This window comes from Chionomys nivalis, chromosome 22 (genome assembly GCF_950005125.1).
Source record: "Chionomys nivalis chromosome 22, mChiNiv1.1, whole genome shotgun sequence".
NCBI lineage: Eukaryota > Metazoa > Chordata > Mammalia > Rodentia > Cricetidae > Chionomys > Chionomys nivalis.
This window is the reverse complement of record NC_080107.1, coordinates 51167390-51184836: the sequence shown is the minus strand read 5'-3', so window position 1 is coordinate 51184836 and position 17447 is coordinate 51167390. Positions and strand designations below refer to the sequence as shown.

Here is a 17447-nt window from a genome sequence, read left to right as displayed (position 1 = left end):
TGTCCTGGAAACTGTAAAATAATGCATAGCCATCAAATGTGACGAAAGCTTAATTAGGTTGGGAAAAGAATGCAGGTTTGAGTATGAGATAGACCTGGGCTGAAATGCTACCTCTTCTATTAGGGAGTCACCCTGGCTTACTGCGTGGCCACTGGTATGTGTCCCTCACCTTCAGGTGGAAAGTTCATGTACCAGTAGCCTCCTCCACACACATCTCAGGGCTGGATGAGAAGATGGAGATACTGTGAACTGGAATGCACCAAGAAAGCCCTTGACCCTGTTTCCATCCTTACGCCTTAAAAGATGGGCTTCCTGGGGAGCTGCCATGCTCACCTCAGGTCAGACGTGTTCCAGGCCTCCCTGCACCAGCAGAAGCTAGAGGGCCCTCAGTCACCTGCTGATTGACAGAATGAGGCCATGTCCTGTCGGTGACCCTATCTCAATATGCAATGGCCATCTCGGTGAGAGGCATGAGTCTGCAATCAGAACGTTTCAAAGACTAGCTTTCTCCAGCGACATCCACCAACTCTAGCGAAGTTTCAGATCCCGCCCCACCACTTATCTTCAGGTGTGGGGAAAGCGTGTTCACAGATGCGAGACGTGTGGATCTTGCCTACCTTGTCTGTCCTTCTTGACATCCGGCCGAGACATGGATGGTGTTCAACCCTTAATCGCTCCGAGACTGAGTTTGCTTCTGGAATTTTGTTTTCTTCTTTAAGTGTCTTGTTGTTTGTTTGTTTCTCCGCAGTCCTGGGGCAACTCTGAAGTGGCCAGATGTTTGAAGACTCAAAGCAGCACTGAGCAAAACGCTAAAGACTGTTGCTCGGGCCGCACCTGCCAGCCACGTGACTTTAGCATGTTTCGTGAATGGGAAATGGCTTTGAAGAACACCTGCTTTATAAGATTTTTGGTACAATCCGGTTGAACAATGTCTTTATCCCAGGGCTTTCACATAACAAGACTCAATAACTGTGAACTAACATTCGTTATTTTGACTGTACCGAGTCAGGAGATGTCTCCAGAGCCCAAGCCCAGCTGGTGGTCTTCCCTGTGACGGGCGCAGGAGCAGGGAGACAGGTGAGGGTTTAACTCTTTCCTAAATGTCTCTGGGACGCAGAGACTTAGAGTCTTCCCACACAGCAGGGTCCCCTCAGCAGGACTGGAGTGCAGCACCCTCCTCCACTTTCCATGTTGGGACTATCCCCTGTGGCTGGATTATGGATCAAGGAAGTCTCTAAGGAAGCGGCTGGTGTTGAATGAGGCTCCTTTCCAATTGTGTTAGTTCCCTGGGCAAAAGAGACAGCAGAGGGCATGACCACACACTCTGACTTACGAAGGCTCAGTAAGAAGGGGGCCATTTGCCTCCCAGAGCCTGACCACGCTCTCAGCCTGCTGGCCCCTCCAGCCTCTAAGCGTGAGGAAGTTTGACTGCTCTTTGTCCTCGAGTATATGGGCCGCTTGAGGACAGGGGTGGTGAGCAGTGGTGTTTAAAGGAAAAGGCTTTCCCAGTATCCTCAAGGGCTCTTCGCCACCCTCATGCTAGGCCAGTACATGCAGTGCTAGCTTTCTCAGAGAGCATCTTCTGGGCTTCCTCACCATGCTGCCTCCTTAAGACACAAGCACATTGGAGTGTTCATCCCAAAGGCCCCCAAGTCGGCTATGACAAAGGCATCTTCTGATGCATCGCTGACAACAGGCGTCCAAGAGAAGAAGGGGATAGAAAACTGCATCTCTGACAAGATCCTCCAACTACCTTGTGCATCAAACCAAGAGAAGGCCTGTCTCCTGGAGCTGGTCTCCTAGCCCTGCTTCACCGGGATGCTTGCCTTTCTATCACACCTACATCTGGCCAGCGGGCAGATCTCGGCGTGCACTGACACCCTTCTTAGATTGTGCCCAGAGCCTGCTCAGCCCTCACTGCCGTCCCCTCCACTACCACAGAGGGCGAGGTGCCCCTGTCAGCTTTCGTTTGGACTGGTGCAGCATCCTTGTCTTTCATACATGCCCCATATTGGTTTCAACATACAATGGCAGCCATCTTGTTACCTCAAACACCCTGCTGGCCTCTCACCTTCCTCAGTGGGAAATCTGCCATGGTCTACAGGGCCATCTGTGACCCTAGCCTTCTAGAACTTTCCTAGCCTATTATACCTTAGTACGATCGATGGAAGCAAGGACCAGGAGGTCACGGAAGTCTCCCCACTTAGTGGTTGGGCAGTGAGGCCACTAGAATCGCAAGTGTGTGGTCTCTCAGAAACCACGGGAGGGCTCGGCACACCACTGGGACAGGTCTGTGGTTTCTCAGATCTGTCATTAGGCTTTTAAAAATAACGGGTTGTGTTTCTCTCAATCAATGACTTAAAATAAATGTCTTTTAAAAAACGTCTTTAGCCCAAAGTCAAGCTCCTCTCACTTTAGGGCATTAAGAGTAAAGTTTACCCAGGCAGGATTCAGCTGGGGGAAGGGGTTATCCTCAAGTGGAGTCCCTGGTCCCTAGCCCTTGGCATCATGTGGGAATTGATGAAGGCAGATTTTCAGGCCCCACCTTGGCCTTCTGGATCTGAAGCTCTGGCTTCCTCTATCTGCTTTCCCATACCCCTCCCCACTCGGGTGGTCAGGGGGCGCTGAAGTTCCAGAACCCCCTAGTCAGCATGTCCGTGCGTCTGCCCCAGCTGCTCCAGTGTCTGTCGATGTGGTTCGGTATGGCGGCCGTCACAGCACCCGTGTCTCGAGCATGCCTCCAGAACACTCCTCTCTCCCAGGGAGAGAGACCATGCGTGCTTGGATTTGTAGCTAGTAGGAGGTAATGGGAGAAGCGCTAGGAAATGTAGCTGACTTCCACTTTGGGTGGCCAAGGGGAGCCTCAGAGAACCAGTACCCTGGAGTATGATTAGGGTATTTGTTTAAAAAATAAGCTTTTTCTATTTTTTTAAAATTATTACCAAGAGTGAGCACACATGATACCATTTGAAAAATACGGAAAAGCAGAAAAGGTTCTAATGCTGTATGCCAAAGTCTGAATGTAATGGCCCCCATAAGCTCATAGGGAGTAGAACTAGAAGGTGTGGCCTTGTTGGAGGAAGTGTTTGTGTGCCACCGTGGAGGGGGGCTTTGAGGTCTCACATATGCTCAAGCCATGCCTAGTGTCTCAGTTCACTTCCTGTTGTCTTCAGATCAAGATATAGGACTCTCAGCTCCTTCTCCAACACCATATCTGCCTGCATACTGCCATCATGTTGATAATGGACTAAACCTCTGAACTGTAAGCCAGCCCCAATTAAATGTTTTCCTTTGTAAGAGTTGTCATGGGGGGCTAGAGAAATAACTCAGCAGTTAAGAGCACTGACTGCTCTTCCAGAGGACCCAGGTTCAATTCCCAGCACCCACATGGCAGCTCACAACTGTCTGAAAATCCAGTTCTAGGGGATCTGACACCTTCACATCAATGAACATAAAATAAAGATAAATAAATCATAAAAAATTTTAAAAAAGGAGTTGCCATGGTTTTGATGTGTCTTCACAACAGAAACCCTAGCTAAGACACTGTGGAAGGTCTATACTGTGCAGAGTTGGCAATGAGTCACCCGTGCGAGAGTGCATTGTATTTGGGAAGTTTCTAGGTCTGTCATTGCTGTGTTAAATGGTATAATGACTGTTAATCTTCTGTAATCTTTGTTTTTCCAAAGTCCAAGTGGTTGGACCACAGTCTGAAGGTTGCCATTATCTTGCCCTTGACTTTACTCTGGGAGTGGGATGCTGTGTGGTTTTAGCCTATGCTGCGCACGTAGGGAGAGCTGGGCTCTGGTCCTCATGCTGTAGATTACTGACTGACTCGGAATTTACACACTGGGGATTTACACACTGACTCTTGGGTAAAACGATGGTGCTGGGCAAGGATTCCATGGTGATGATGATGGCCTTGGGGGTTGTAAAGACCCAGGGGGGCCTGTAAGATGGACAGGTCTATGAGGGGAGGGCAGTAAGCTGCCTCCCTCCTGCTTAAAGTGTTAGGATGGCTCTCTCTCTCTCTCTCTCTCTCTCTCTCTCTCTCTCTCTCTCTCTCTCTCTCCCCTCCCCCTCCCTCCTTTTCTCCCCCCTCTCCCTCTCCTCCCTCCTCTATTTTTGCTTTTCCAGAGTGGATTTCTCTTTGTAGTCCTGGCTGTCCTGGAACTAGCTTTGTAGACCAGGCTGGCCTCGAACCACAGAGATCCGCCTCCCTCTGCCTCCGAGTGCTGGAATTAAAGGCGTGCGCCAGGCAGGACGACACTTTTGTGCGAGGCACCGCCCGTTATCTTCGCTTTTATTCTCCCTTTATGGTGGTCCCCCCTTATCCAAAGCATCACTTTCTTGTTAGCTTCCCAATATCAACATCAGCCTTTAAATACTAAAGGAAAACTTCCAGAAATAAATAATTTCCATGTTGTGAGTTATGTATCTGAATCCCATGGTAGAATCCCCGGTTGACCTGTTCTATTCCACCAGACCATGAATCATGCCTTCATCCGGTGTATCCACCCTGTATATGGTGCTTCAGCGTGGCTGTGCTTAGGCTGGAGTGAGCCTTACTACCCAGCAGTGGCCGAAGCACAAAGATGGGTGACAGAAAGGTGACATCAGGGGATAAAGCAGGAAGAGACGAACTAATTCTTGTGCTGTGTTATGTTGCTGCAAGTCATAGGAGGGGAAAATATAAAATGTACACTACAGTATTTTGTATTGGCTATAGTTTCAGGGCTTCTCTGGAAAGTCTTGAGACATACCCATCAATGATAATTGTGTGTGTGTGTGTGTGTATGTGTGTTTGCATTGTATTTTTTCAAAACAATATGCGTACCCAACTTCAAACTCAGGCCCATCATTAAGGAAGCAAGTAAGTACTCTGGCCGGGCAGTGGTGGCACACGCCTTTAATCCCAGCACTCAAGAGGCAGAGGCAGGTGGATCTCTGTGAGTTTGAGGCCAGCCTGGTCTACAGAGTGAGTTCCAGAACAGGTTCCAAAGAACTACAGAGAAACCCTATCTTGAAAAACAAAACAAAACAAGAAACAAATACCCAGTAGCCACATCCTCCACCCACTCTAATTCCCCATTCCAAATCAAGTGTGAGGGTGCAGACATTCAATCACAGCACTCAGGAGACTGAGGCTGGAGAATTGTATAAGTCTGTGGCTGGCCTGGACTAGAAGGTGAGCCCCTTTATCACTTGTTTCAAAAGACAAAATATATCTTTGGTATGTTTTTCATACACAATTGCTCTAGGAAATTTGAAAAGAAGACAGACAAGGAAAGAGGATGCCAAGGATCGTGAATTAAACCTCCTCTCTCAGAATGCCCTCATCCAAACAATCCAGCCATGGACCCTTCCTGACATACTCCTTCTGTGAATGACAGCTCAAATCACAGGAAGTCTTCAGTGAAGGGAGCAAGAGTAATCCCATGAGGTACAAGAGCTGTATTTTCCATCCTGCTGCTCAGTGTGGTCCAAACGCCAGCAGCCCCCAGACCTAACTGCATGCACACTTTGGCCTCACACCAGAAGCCACATTTAACAAGACGGTGGTAATTGGAATGACCATTAGCGCTGCCCTGTGTGGACACTGGAAGTACTCAGAGTTGTGACCTGCAAACTGCTGGTCAAAGCCTAGACCAGAGGCTTGAGCCAGAGCATAAACAGCTGGCCATTCCCTTTGTTGAGAAAGACTAGCTGTAAGCGGTGTCAGCTCATGTAATCAGCATTACTGATGAGGTGGCTGGTCTACTTTCTGGCCCAAGCTCTTTATCTTATCAGATGTCTGAGACACAGCCCTTCCTGTCCCATGAGATCACTGTCTGTGACGCGGTCCTCGGTGTCCAGTGAGATCACTGTCTGAGACGCGGTCCTCGATGTCCAATGAGATCACTGTCTGTGACGCGGTCCTCGGTGTCCAGTGAGATCACTGTCTGTGACGCGGTCCTCGGTGTCCAGTGAGATCACTGTCTGAGACGCGGTCCTCGGTGTCCAGTGAGATCACTGTCTGTGACGCAGTCCTTGCTCGGTGTCCAGTGAGATCACTGTCTGTGATGCAGTCCTTGCTCGGTGTCTAGTGAGATCACTGTCTGTAACACAGTCCTCGGTGTCCAGTGAGGCCAGGCTTCAAGAGAAATGTTTAGACCACAGAGCTGGGAGGCTGGAGGGTGACTGTTTCTCTAGCTGAGAGTCCAGCATCTTCCACTGTATTTATCTGACCCATCCAACCAACTGTAACATACACATTCACGTGCATACACTCTTATGCTCGAACACATACGTGTTCATATGCACAGAATGCACACACGACCCTCCTTAGTAAACCTAGCCAAGCGCAGATGTTTGGGACATCTTTGCCTCTCAAGTAAAACTGCAGATGTTTCCCTATCTGCCCACAGCAGGCTTCTGCTTACACAGAAGAGTCCATCATCCCTTGCTGTCTCCTCCTGAAGGGCAAGGGACTTGGCAGGGCATCTAGCAAGAGCAGAGCCACAAAGCCTCTGCCTTTTCCGCCCCACTTGCATTACCAAGTCAAAGGTGTTCTCAGGCCCCAGGGCAGCCAGTGCCTGCAAACTTGACGGGGTGATCAGCCAGCAGAGCCAGCCTTGACTAGCATGCTGCAAGGCACCGACGCTGGCCTTGGTTGTCACCTCCTGAGGATCCCTGAGTTCATGTTCATATGGACGCTGGGAAGGCTCAGGACCTTTCATTCAACACAGTTTGGTTTACAAACTGATTTCCTAGGGCGCTGTTCCGTTGCTGACCTCACAAGGTTGCTTCATCTCTGCCTTGTTCCTCATTTTAGAGCACAATGATGATCCCCGGGAGGGTCAGTGACAATATCTATAAAGCGCCTCCTTCCCCCACCATCTACCCAGCCAGTCATCTGCCTGTGGATACTGAGTACCTTCTGGGTTCCTGTCGCTGGGACAGAGCGATGAAATAAACAAAAAGCAAAAAAGATGAGGACAGCCAAAGGGCCACAAAACAAAACCAAGCAGGCTGCAGGCTGGAGCAGGTGCTGCCAAGAAAAGGGCAAGGAGGGGTTAGAGGGAAAAGGCTTCACGGTGTGAACTCAGGCAAGGACTCTCTGAACAGGCCTCCAACAGCACAGGAAATAATCCCAGAAACTGACAACAAGGATTCCATGAAGTTAGGAAGCTCCTGCACAGAGACAGCCCACAGAATCTGACAGAGCTGATGTCGAAGATACAGTGACTACCACAAAGACATCAAACCCCAAGTTCTCTGGTTAGCAAACGGGATGATGAACTGAACAGACAGCTCTCAAAAGAAGAAACATAAGCAACCAGTAAAGGTACCTGCCAAGGTGCCCCTGGCTGCCAGGGAGATCCAGAGCAGACTGCCCTGAGGAGGGGGGTAGCTCAGCTGGTAAAATGCAAACTACGCTCGCAGTCATGAAGTCTGGAGTCAAAAGCCCACACCCATGGGAAATGCCAGGCATGGCGGGACAGGATCGGAATCCGCTAGGGAAGTGGAAACAGGCAGATCCTTGGGGCTCCCTGGCTAGTCAACTTAACCTAATTGCTGAGCTCTAGATCCCACTGAGAAATGCCCGGTGGTGGTGGCATATGCTTTTAATCCCAGCACTCAGGAGGCAGAGACTGGCCGAACTCGTAAGTTCGAGGCCAGCCTGGTCTACACAGAAGTTCCAGACCAGCCAGTCTACGCAGGGAGACCCTGTCTCTAAATAAATACACAGGACAACAAATGCTGCTGAGGATGTTGGAAAGAGGAATGCATCCTCGCTGCTGGTGCAGGGGAAACTGAGGCAGCCACCATGTACATCCGTATGGGGCTTCTCCAGTAAACTAAGCCTAGAATAGCTCCACAGGACTCTAACCAAAACACCACAGACACTTGCACTTTCAAGTTCTGAAATAGTCAAGAAATGAAAGCAGCACAGATGTTCACGGATGCTGAATGAATGGATGAAGAAAGCATGGTCCATATATAAACAGAATTTCATACAGTCAAAGAAAAATGAAACAATGACATTTGCAGGAAATGGATTCAATTGGCCTGGAAAAATAACTCACATTCCCTCTAAATTTAAAATTCTGCGTGTGTGTGATGTGTATGTAAGTGTGTTTATGGGTGCAAAACTAGAAAGAGGCCTTGAGAATAGAGGAAGGGACTTAAAGGAAATGCGAAAGAGAGTCAGTAATGAATGGAATGTTCTGGAAAGCAGAATGGAGGAGGAGCTGGGGAAAGGAGAAGCGGCTGGAGGGGGAAGGGGAGCATGAGGAAGGGTGGTGGGGAGGTGGACAGCTGAGACGAGAATGTAGTAATGGAAGCTACATATGGAGAGTCCATAACGGAGCCCCCACCACATGTATGGTGACCTCAAAACTTAATTTAAAAGAGGGAGAAAGTTCCAGGACAGCCAGGATTGCTGCACAGAGAAACCCTGTCCTAGAAGGGGGATGGACACCAAACCACACGAAGACACAGACACCAGCGGAACCTGCTGAGTGGAAGAAGTCTCTGAAAGGCAGCAGCCCTGATGGCTGCCTTCTGGGAAGGGCGAAGCTAGAGCAATAACAAAATTATGGGTTCATCAAGGATCGGAGAGGTGGAGGAGGCATGGCAGATGCAAGCCAGGCACCTGGGAGGGGCAGTTAAACTGTTCCATGTGATGTCCTAAGCAGACACACCTGACTTCCACGTTTCCCGAAAATACAGAACCACAGAAAAGAAAGCAAAGAACCTGCCCAGACGTACACCTGCACCTTCCGTACTAGATGGCCAGTTGGGACGAGTGGGTCACACTGTGACAAGCTACATGACACAAGGGCCCCTGGGAACTTTCTGTTCATTTATCCATAAACCTGAAACTGCACCAAATTCTACTTTGCCACTTGATGCCAAAGCAGGTGGGGCCAGGACAGAGGTCCGCGGTAGAGCCTATGGAGCGCTCATGGGCCTGAGGTCCTAGGCCCAACACTGAGAGACCCAAATATACCAGGGGGCCTGCTTAATTCTGACCTTGAAATTTTGACCTCAAATCCCAGGAACGGGTAGGAACTTATGAAGAACATTCCAGGGCATGGTGGGGACGGCACACCATGCATCCTGGAACTTCCCTGCTGCTGGCGTGTTTATTATTCTCCTGTGGCTGTGACTGAGATGCGTCGTAGGGAACAACCTATGGGAGGAAGAGTTTTAGCCTCCAAGTGCCAGAGGGTTTATCCATGGTTGCTTGGCCCCACGTACTTGAGCAGAACTCATGGTGGTAGGAGTGAGTGGCAGAGGAGATTGGTCACCTGTGAAAGACAGGAAGTAAAGAAAGAGTAGGGGCCAGAGGGACAGGTATAGTCTTCAAAGGCATGCTTCCAGTGACCAGATTCCTTCAGGTGGGCACCTCGGGTAGGAAGCTGACGTTGCCAGAACCTTCTCAAATAGTGCCATTAGCAGGAGACTAGGCACTCAGCACAAGTATCTGTGCCATGTGGTGTGCAAGGGGAGTCACATTCACAACACGACAACCAAAGAGAAGGCTGGGTTTATTTTACTTGATGAGGTAAATTTTACAAGTAGCAAAATGCATAAACCTTAATATTTAAGCCTTACATTTAAGGTTTCAGGTTTTTACAGTTGACTGTTTACTGTCTCAGGATGGCGAGCACAGTTGTTGGACTGATAGCTATATTACCCTCTCTGATGGTGAAAGTTTGGGAGCTGGGTTTTCACGGGAAGGCATTTTATCATGGTGCCCAGGAATAAATTTGGGGCAAGGCTGAAATCTAAGCACCACCACTTTCTACTCAGGTCTCCCCACTTCCCTGTGTCTCGGTTTCCCCATATCTGAGAAAGAAGTAAATCTACTTCCTGGGGCTGTTTGAACTCAGAGAGCCTGGGCATGGAAGGCCCTCCGTGTGCTGTTTGAACTCAGAGAGCCGGGCATGGAAGGCCCTCCATGTGCTGTTTGAACTCAGAGAGCCTGGGCATGGAAGGCCCTCCGTGTGCTGCCCCGTGTAGTTTCCGAATGGAGGTGTGGTGAGCAGAATGGCTCTTGCCAGCCTTTGTGCTCTGGGTGAGCTTCCCCGGGTACCACCAGCTCTCTGACAGCATCTCTCTACCCACAGGGATGTGTCTGCAGGCATTTGTCGAGGCTTTCTTCTTCCTGGCCCAGAGGAAGTTCAAGCTGTTGCCTCTGCATGAGCAGGTGGCCTCCTTGATCGACCTGTGTGAATACCACCTGTCTCTGCTGGATGAGAAGCGCTTGGTGTGTGGCCGGGGCCGGCGCCCCCAAAGCAGTCCTCCTCAGGAGACCAACCCCACAACCCAGTCAGCCGCAGACAGCCCTGCACCCCGCATAATCGGTGCTAATAAGCTGTCTCACTCTAGACACGCTCTGTCCTGAAGGCCCCCCTGCCGTCCTGGAAGAAGGTGTGCACTCGGAGGCTGAGTACCCTGGGCTGCCCTGATCTGTGGGGTGCCATCAGGGTCCCAGCTGCAATGGCTGGGAGTCCTCTGTGTTCTGCAGGGCTCTCACCTCACATGGCTAATTCTTGCCCACCCTCCTCCCAGCGCCTCATGACCCACCGTGTTTGTGAGTCATCAGTAGACATATGACATCTGAGCTGTGACAGATGGCACCTATTATTCCGGGTTCCTGGGAAGCACCAACTGGGCAGTTCTTTTGTGCTTGGGGCCACAGAGGAGTGGAGGATGGGAGAAAGGACAGACCATCTCAAAGCGAGGAACCGTGGGTGCGAGGTCACACCTGCGGTCTGCTGGGGCCTCCGCGAGCCTGCTGGTCGGAGCTCAGGATCGAAGCATCGCTTTCCTTCCACCTGTCCTCTGAAAGAAGTAGATTATCAAGATGGCGGACACCCCAATCATGTGCTATATGGGTGTACTTAACAGAGTAACCTCACTTATTTCATTAACTTGCCTGTCGCTGCAGTGATTGATTTATTACTAATTAAGAAATAACAAGTTCTTCAGTCTCCCCATCCAGGTTCCAGGGGAACCCTGCAAAAGTGGGGTGCTGACCCAATGACCAAGAGCCGCTGTGTATGCATCCGGCACTGTGCTGTCAGCGCTGAGGGGAGAACGTAAGGCCCAGAGGAGAGGCGGGACAAGAATTGTGTGCAGAGGGCATGGGGACCTGGACCTGAGCAATCAGTGTTCTCAGATGCTCTACTGTGGGGATCCTGTTGACCAGCCGCGCGCGGGAGCTGTACAGGGTCTATTAAACAGAGCTTTAACTTGACACATTCTCAAAATGAGTCTTCAGAAAGTGCTCGCCAACATGGAGCCGAGGGGAAAAGGGTTCAAAGGTAGAGCTGCAGCCATGTTGAGGTGATATAAAAAATGCCAGCACCCACGGTGAGAGATGGCCTCTCTATGGTGCACAGTCATCTAGAGGTAGGTCACCGTTGGTCCCCTGGTTACAGAGCCGCTCAGTCTGTAGCACAAGCCCTTGGGAGGCTCCACACCCCTGGGGATTTGACTCTATAGTGATGATTGGGAAAGCCCTTTGCGGACAAGTTGCCCCCCAATACTTTCAGAATTGAGAGTGCACACTAGGAGACTTCTGTCCCCACCCCAGTTTTCCAGAGATACTACTACCTTTACTCACTTTGTGACCAGCCCCTCACTTTTTGCAGGCTGTGGCTGAGATGAAAGTAATCCAGCTGGCTCCTTCCTCCTGCAGGGAAGGAGTTGCCAGAGAGCCCATCCAGGCCCAGGGACCTCTGCTGAGTGCTGCAGGCTCTGTGACTGGCTGGGGTCTTAGTCTCTTCTGTAGAGGCCCCCTGAGAACCATGGCCCCCAGGGAGGTCCCAGCCTTCAGACTGGATTCAGCTTTTCATCTGGTGGAGGCTGGGACCGTGACCCTCAGCCTAGCCAGGAGTCTACAAGGACATAGTGGGCATTCGAGGGTCCAGTGGAGCTGTTGAAATGCTGGTCCTGCCAGATGCCCATCTCATCCCTCCTCTGGCAGAACAGGGCCTCCTGGAGCCTCCTGGCGGCCTGGTGGGGGCTGTGTGTCTCCCCTTATGTTATCCCAGGGAACTCTCTGTTGTCTTCTTAGTTTAGCCCTCAGCAAGTCTCTCCCAGATAGAGTCATGCCTCTGCCCCCATACTCCTCGGCCCCTCCCTCCCTAGCTTCTGGGAGGGAGCAAGACCACAGGGAGCCCACAAATCCCTGCTGAAAGTGTCCCCAGTCAAGGACCTTGAGATCAAGCTTCTCCCTCTCTTCTCTAGAAGCTGCAAGGACCCCATAGGCCTGGTTTTACCTTCTGGATTCCTAGTGCTCCTAGAACCTGTGGCCAGGGAAACAATGAGCCACTGACAGGAAGACCCTGGCAGGCCGCTGCCCCCAACTCCCCACCCTGCACTTGCTGCTACCACTACCTGGTCCAGTCAGAGCCCTATGGCCAGTAGCAAACAACTTCTGGAGAGGCTCGGTTCTAGAGCCCGCTGCAGCTCACCCCAGCCCATTCCCTTCCCCCTCACAGAAAGGACTGCCTCTTCCATATATGCCCAGGAATGCAGAGAGTCCCCTTTGCAGTGCTTACCCGTGGGAACCCAGCTGTGTCTTCAGGGCCAGCATGGGCTGTTGGATCCAGGTCAGCTGCTAAGGGGCAGAGATGCTTGCTGAAGTGGCAGCAAAGAGCAGTTCTAGGTGAGGAGACACGCGCCCTCTCTCCATGTGCTGTGGATGCCCTTAGGAACCATGGTTTTCTAAGCTTCGCCGAGCTATTTGGCTGAACATCCCCAGATTCCCAATTGGCTGATCCCGTTCCTGGGCATGGTAGCTGTCCCGTGACCCCAGGAGTAAACAGTGGCTTTGCTGATCCTTGAGTCTCTCCACAGCCAGATTCCACGTGACCTTCAGCTCAGGACCTAGGCCTATCCCTGAGCGGGCACCCCCTCTCCTTCAGCCCTGGACTCCAACGGTATCCACCCTGCCTCCCGTCTGAGGTCACAGCACACATTCGGAGACGGTGGTGTGCTATGATTGCAGCTAGTCAGGAAGGAGCTGGACAAGTGTGTGAGAAACATTCCAGCCTCACTAGATTATTCGAGAAACTCCTTTTCCTGTGTGGATGAACCTGTTCTCAGTGTTCCACAGTTCAAAGGGATCTCTTCAATTTCTCTTATTGTCTGATCTTCCAAACTGCCCAGTGAAACACAGGGACCATCACTAGTTCTGACACCTGTCCAAAGCCCGGTTGAGCAGACACTGCAGCCTGTGTGGCAGGGAAGCTGCATGTTGCATCAGAGTACACCTGGGGAGTCTAGGGACTTGGAGCCTTCCAGCTTATTCTTCTGACCCCGAAGCCCACGAAGCCTGTAAGGACTCCAGGTCCTCAACCACCCAAATGTGGGTGATGTCTTCTCTCAGAATTTTGGGGACATTAGGCAAGATGATGACAAGCTTCCTTGAATAATGTTCAGGGAGATGGACGAAGCCAAGACAACCCACCCCTGCTGCCTCTTATCTGCACACATCTGAAGACGCTCACAGGCTGGGAAATGCCGTGCCTCAGATGTCTGGACTCGGCCTTGTGGTTGGCAGAGAACTACTCCAACATGGATCACACCCACACGCTCTCCCCGCCACGTTCATTCCTTGATTAGTTCCTTTATTCCTCAGCTCTGTGAGACTGGACTGGCTTTGGGTGCCTTCTCTTGAAGCTCAGGACTCACGAGCCCTCGTCTGGGAGCTGTGTTCCCAGAGGCAGAGAGCTGCCCATGCTCAATGAGGGAAATTCACCAGTGAGCAGTGTAGCCTGAAACCTGCCTAACCTCCATTGATAATTTAGCCACTCTCCCAATTCAACTGATGAATGTGAATGAAATTTTCCCACAATTTCTCACAAACAATGCATTTTTTTCTTGTTCTCAGAGACAAAAGAAATTCTGCAGAATACTTTCCAGTTGTCTCCTCTGATAACCAAAAGTCTTGCTTTCGCTTTAACTGGAAAAAACACACTGCCTCTGTTTACACTAACACATGCATACACACACACACATGTACACACACATGCACACACACACGCACACACAAGCACACACACACACACACACTGAGCTCCAGCATAAAATGACAAAGTCACTAATGTTTTCCTTGTTTTTGGCTTTTTGCTTCTGAGAGTGATTTGGAAAACAGGCTCTTTGTGGCTCTGTGTCGCAAACCCTGCTTACACAGAAGTGCCTGGAAAGGCGGAGCATTTATAGACTCGGGCCAGGGCTGTGGGCCGAAGGAACCATCCAGACTCCCCCAAGCCTCAGATGGGCTGTAGAGATATTTTCCCTGTTTCACATCAGAACGGAGAAGCCAAAGGAGTCCCTGTCCCCTCTGAAAGGACCAGAGGCTTTGGAAGTCTGATGTGAGGGTGAACTTGCTTGGCCATGGATGGGTGACTTTCCTTCCTGACACCCGTCCCTCTTCTGTGCAGCAGAGATCATGTCAAAATAGACCCAAAGAGCCTGGCATGAGACTTGGCACCTGGGAAGTGTCTTCACAATGTCTGTTGAGGAAAGGTATGGTCTCCATATGCTGAAATCAACAGATACCAGGAAACACCGCTGCCAGGCCAGGAGCCCTGGCAGGAGAGGCTCCTGGAAGTCTGCTGAAGCCTCGCTTCCCCCTCCCCCTGCCACTCCCACCTCTTAAAAGCCTTTCAAAATTCTTTATTAAATTTTCATGGCGCATGTAGTCAAGGCTCTGTTACAGCCTCAGTTGTCTTGGTAACTTTGTAAAATGCAGTAATAAAATGAAGCCAAGTGCCGCTAACCACAGGCTTATGTATAACAGCTACAAAGTTCTGACAGGGTTTGTGTGTGTGGTAATCTTTGACAGCAAACCTGCCAAGGGGGACAATGTTTGTTCATTTTGGGTCAATTGGTAAGAAAAGGGCATCTTTTAATTTTCTTGTTTTTTCCTCCCCACATGGTTGGTGTTTGCATGAGAGCTATTGTCTCTAGGGATCCAGGAAGTCCTGGGGGAGTCAGAGGGAGGATTTGGGATATCCTCCAAACTCAGTCTGCTGGAGGAAGAGCCTCTCAGCAGGGTGGGCCACCTGTCAGGGACTCTGGGAGGGAGTCTGTCCTGAGAGAGCTCCTCGAATGTGAAGTCACCTCATGTTGCTCCTCGCCCGCCCGAGACTGAAATGCCAAGGCCTCTCACCAAGGAGGCCACAGGAGTCCTACGGATATATCTGGTGGCCACAACTCCTGAGAACAGGGCTCTCCCACCCCACCCCCACAGACGCCTCTTCCCAGCACCCCCGCCCCGGGAGCAGCATATGTTCACTCTGAATATTTCTCAGACTGGGGCCCACCTGGTGGGAAGTGGGAGCAGATGGCCTAGAATTAAAATAAAGTGAGACCCTCCCAGCTCCTCAGAAGTCTCCACCCCCACCCCAGTGACATCAGATCCCACACATGCCTTCTACCCCTACCATGCCAGGCTCCTGTGTCACCACAGGTCATGGCTCTTTGTCACTCCACTGTCTCTTGTAGAGAGACCCCCAGCTACGTGGGGAAGATGGTAGACTGCCCGCAAGGTTATCCTGGCATGGTTACCTGGGTCTCTGGGGCTCAAATTTGAGACTGTCCAGACCAGGAAGGCTCTTCACCCAGCTGCCTTCCCCCAAACCCTGGGCATCAGGTATAGTCCCTCAGAGGGTCAGGCCCCACCTCTGTCTTTAATCCAAGCAGCTTCCCCCACCATGTGAGCAGTTCACTGTAAAACTGTGTGCATGGCTATTCTTTTACAAAGGAGGGGACTCAAGGGGGATCCTTGTCCTTCTACCTTGCAAGTTAGGGGTGTGAACCAAATCTCCTCATGAAGATCTCTATTTTGTTCTACACAACCAGAATAACAGAAACTGGAGCCAGCTTTTAGGCCATCACTAAACGAACAGCCACAAGTCCACTGTCATGGAGTGACTCCATGACACACCACTCTTACCTGTGCTGTGCATTTGCAGGCACACTAACAGCTGCACATCTGCACGCACTAACACCTGCGCATCTGCAGGCACACTAACAGCCAGGCATCTGCAGGCACACTAACAGCTGTACATCTGCAGGCTCACTAACAGCCAGGCATCCTCAGGCACACTAACACCTGCTCATCTGCAGGCACACTAACAGCCAGGCATCTGCAGGCACACTAACAGCTGCACATCTGCAGGCACTAACACCTGCACATCTGCAGGCACACTAACAGCTGCACATCTGCAGGTGCTAACAGACATACATGCACCTGCAGGCACACAACAGCTGTGCATCTGCAGGCGCTAACATACATACATGCATCTGCAGGCACACTAATGGCCACACATCTGCAGGTGCACTAACAACTGCATATCTGCAGGCACACTAACAGCTGTGCATCTGCAGGTGCACTAACAGCTGTGCATCTGCAGGCACACTGACAGCTGTGCATCTGCAAGCGCTAACAGGCATACATGCATCTGCAGGCACACTAACAGCCACGCATCTGCAGGTGCACTAGCAACCGCATATCTGCAGGCACACTAACAGCAGATGCCTCCAGCACTGTTCTTGTCTTAGCAGCTCTTATCTGTGAGGTAAGTAAACTCCAGGCTTTTATAAAGCTGGGGCCCAGGAGAAACACGCGACCAAGTTCATGACCACAGGGGCTTTGCCAGCCACCTGAATTCAGCCATGACCCACATCTCTAGCCTTGCTAGCCTCTTGCTGGACAAGGTGTACTGTTACTAAACTGGTCTACACCAGGTCCTGAGGCAGAAGCTTGGCCCCAGACAGGATGGGTGACTGAATCTATTTAGCTCACTGTAGCAAAGGACCATACGCTGAAAGGTTTACAAACCAATGGGAATTTATTTCTTCCTGTTTGGAATTCCAAGATCAGGAAGGATGCCAGCATAGTCAAGTCCTGATGAGGGCCCTCGCAGCTGTGGGCAGAAGGATGAGAGCAGTCTGGGGTCCTTTCCTAAGAGCACCAATCCTGTTCCTGCTCACCTTGTCAGAAACTCAACTAGGCTACTCCTGCCTGTTAGCAAGGGGACCACACCTGGACCTCACCACGAATGTGCTCTTACAGACCAGGGTGTGAAATACACCCATCCACACCAGCTTACGGAACTCCCAGCACAGCCAGATGCACCATGGTACCCAAAGTTCTCAGAAGATACCAGACTCTGAGGATGTTCAAGTTGACGATGGTAAAATGGTGTACTGTTGAGACGTAACTCACGTATGTCTTTCTGCACACTTTCAACCCCCTTTAGACTGTAACCTTGAACACAATGAATATGCTGTAGAAAACAGTTGTTACAGTGGGGGTCACGATCAGGAAAGAATCCACCCCTACTCAGTACAGACACACTCCTTTGGGGGAACACATTTGAACACGTGTTGGTTGGACCCTCGGGAAAGTGAAGGGCTAAGTGTGTTCACCACATCAC

General features: G+C 50.8%; 1 protein-coding gene across 2 annotated transcripts in view; it reads left to right on the top strand.

Annotated features, from left to right (window-relative positions):
- Positions 1-14780, top strand: part of Ttll11 (tubulin tyrosine ligase like 11) — a 234034-nt gene extending 219254 nt beyond the window's left edge. For both annotated transcript variants that reach the window (XM_057755098.1, XM_057755097.1), the window contains one exon: positions 10116-14780. In XM_057755098.1, the coding sequence (XP_057611081.1) occupies positions 10116-10393 (278 nt within the window). In that variant the 3' untranslated portion in view covers positions 10394-14780. The remainder of the gene's footprint in view (positions 1-10115) is intronic.
- The last annotated feature ends 2667 nt before the right edge of the window (positions 14781-17447 follow it).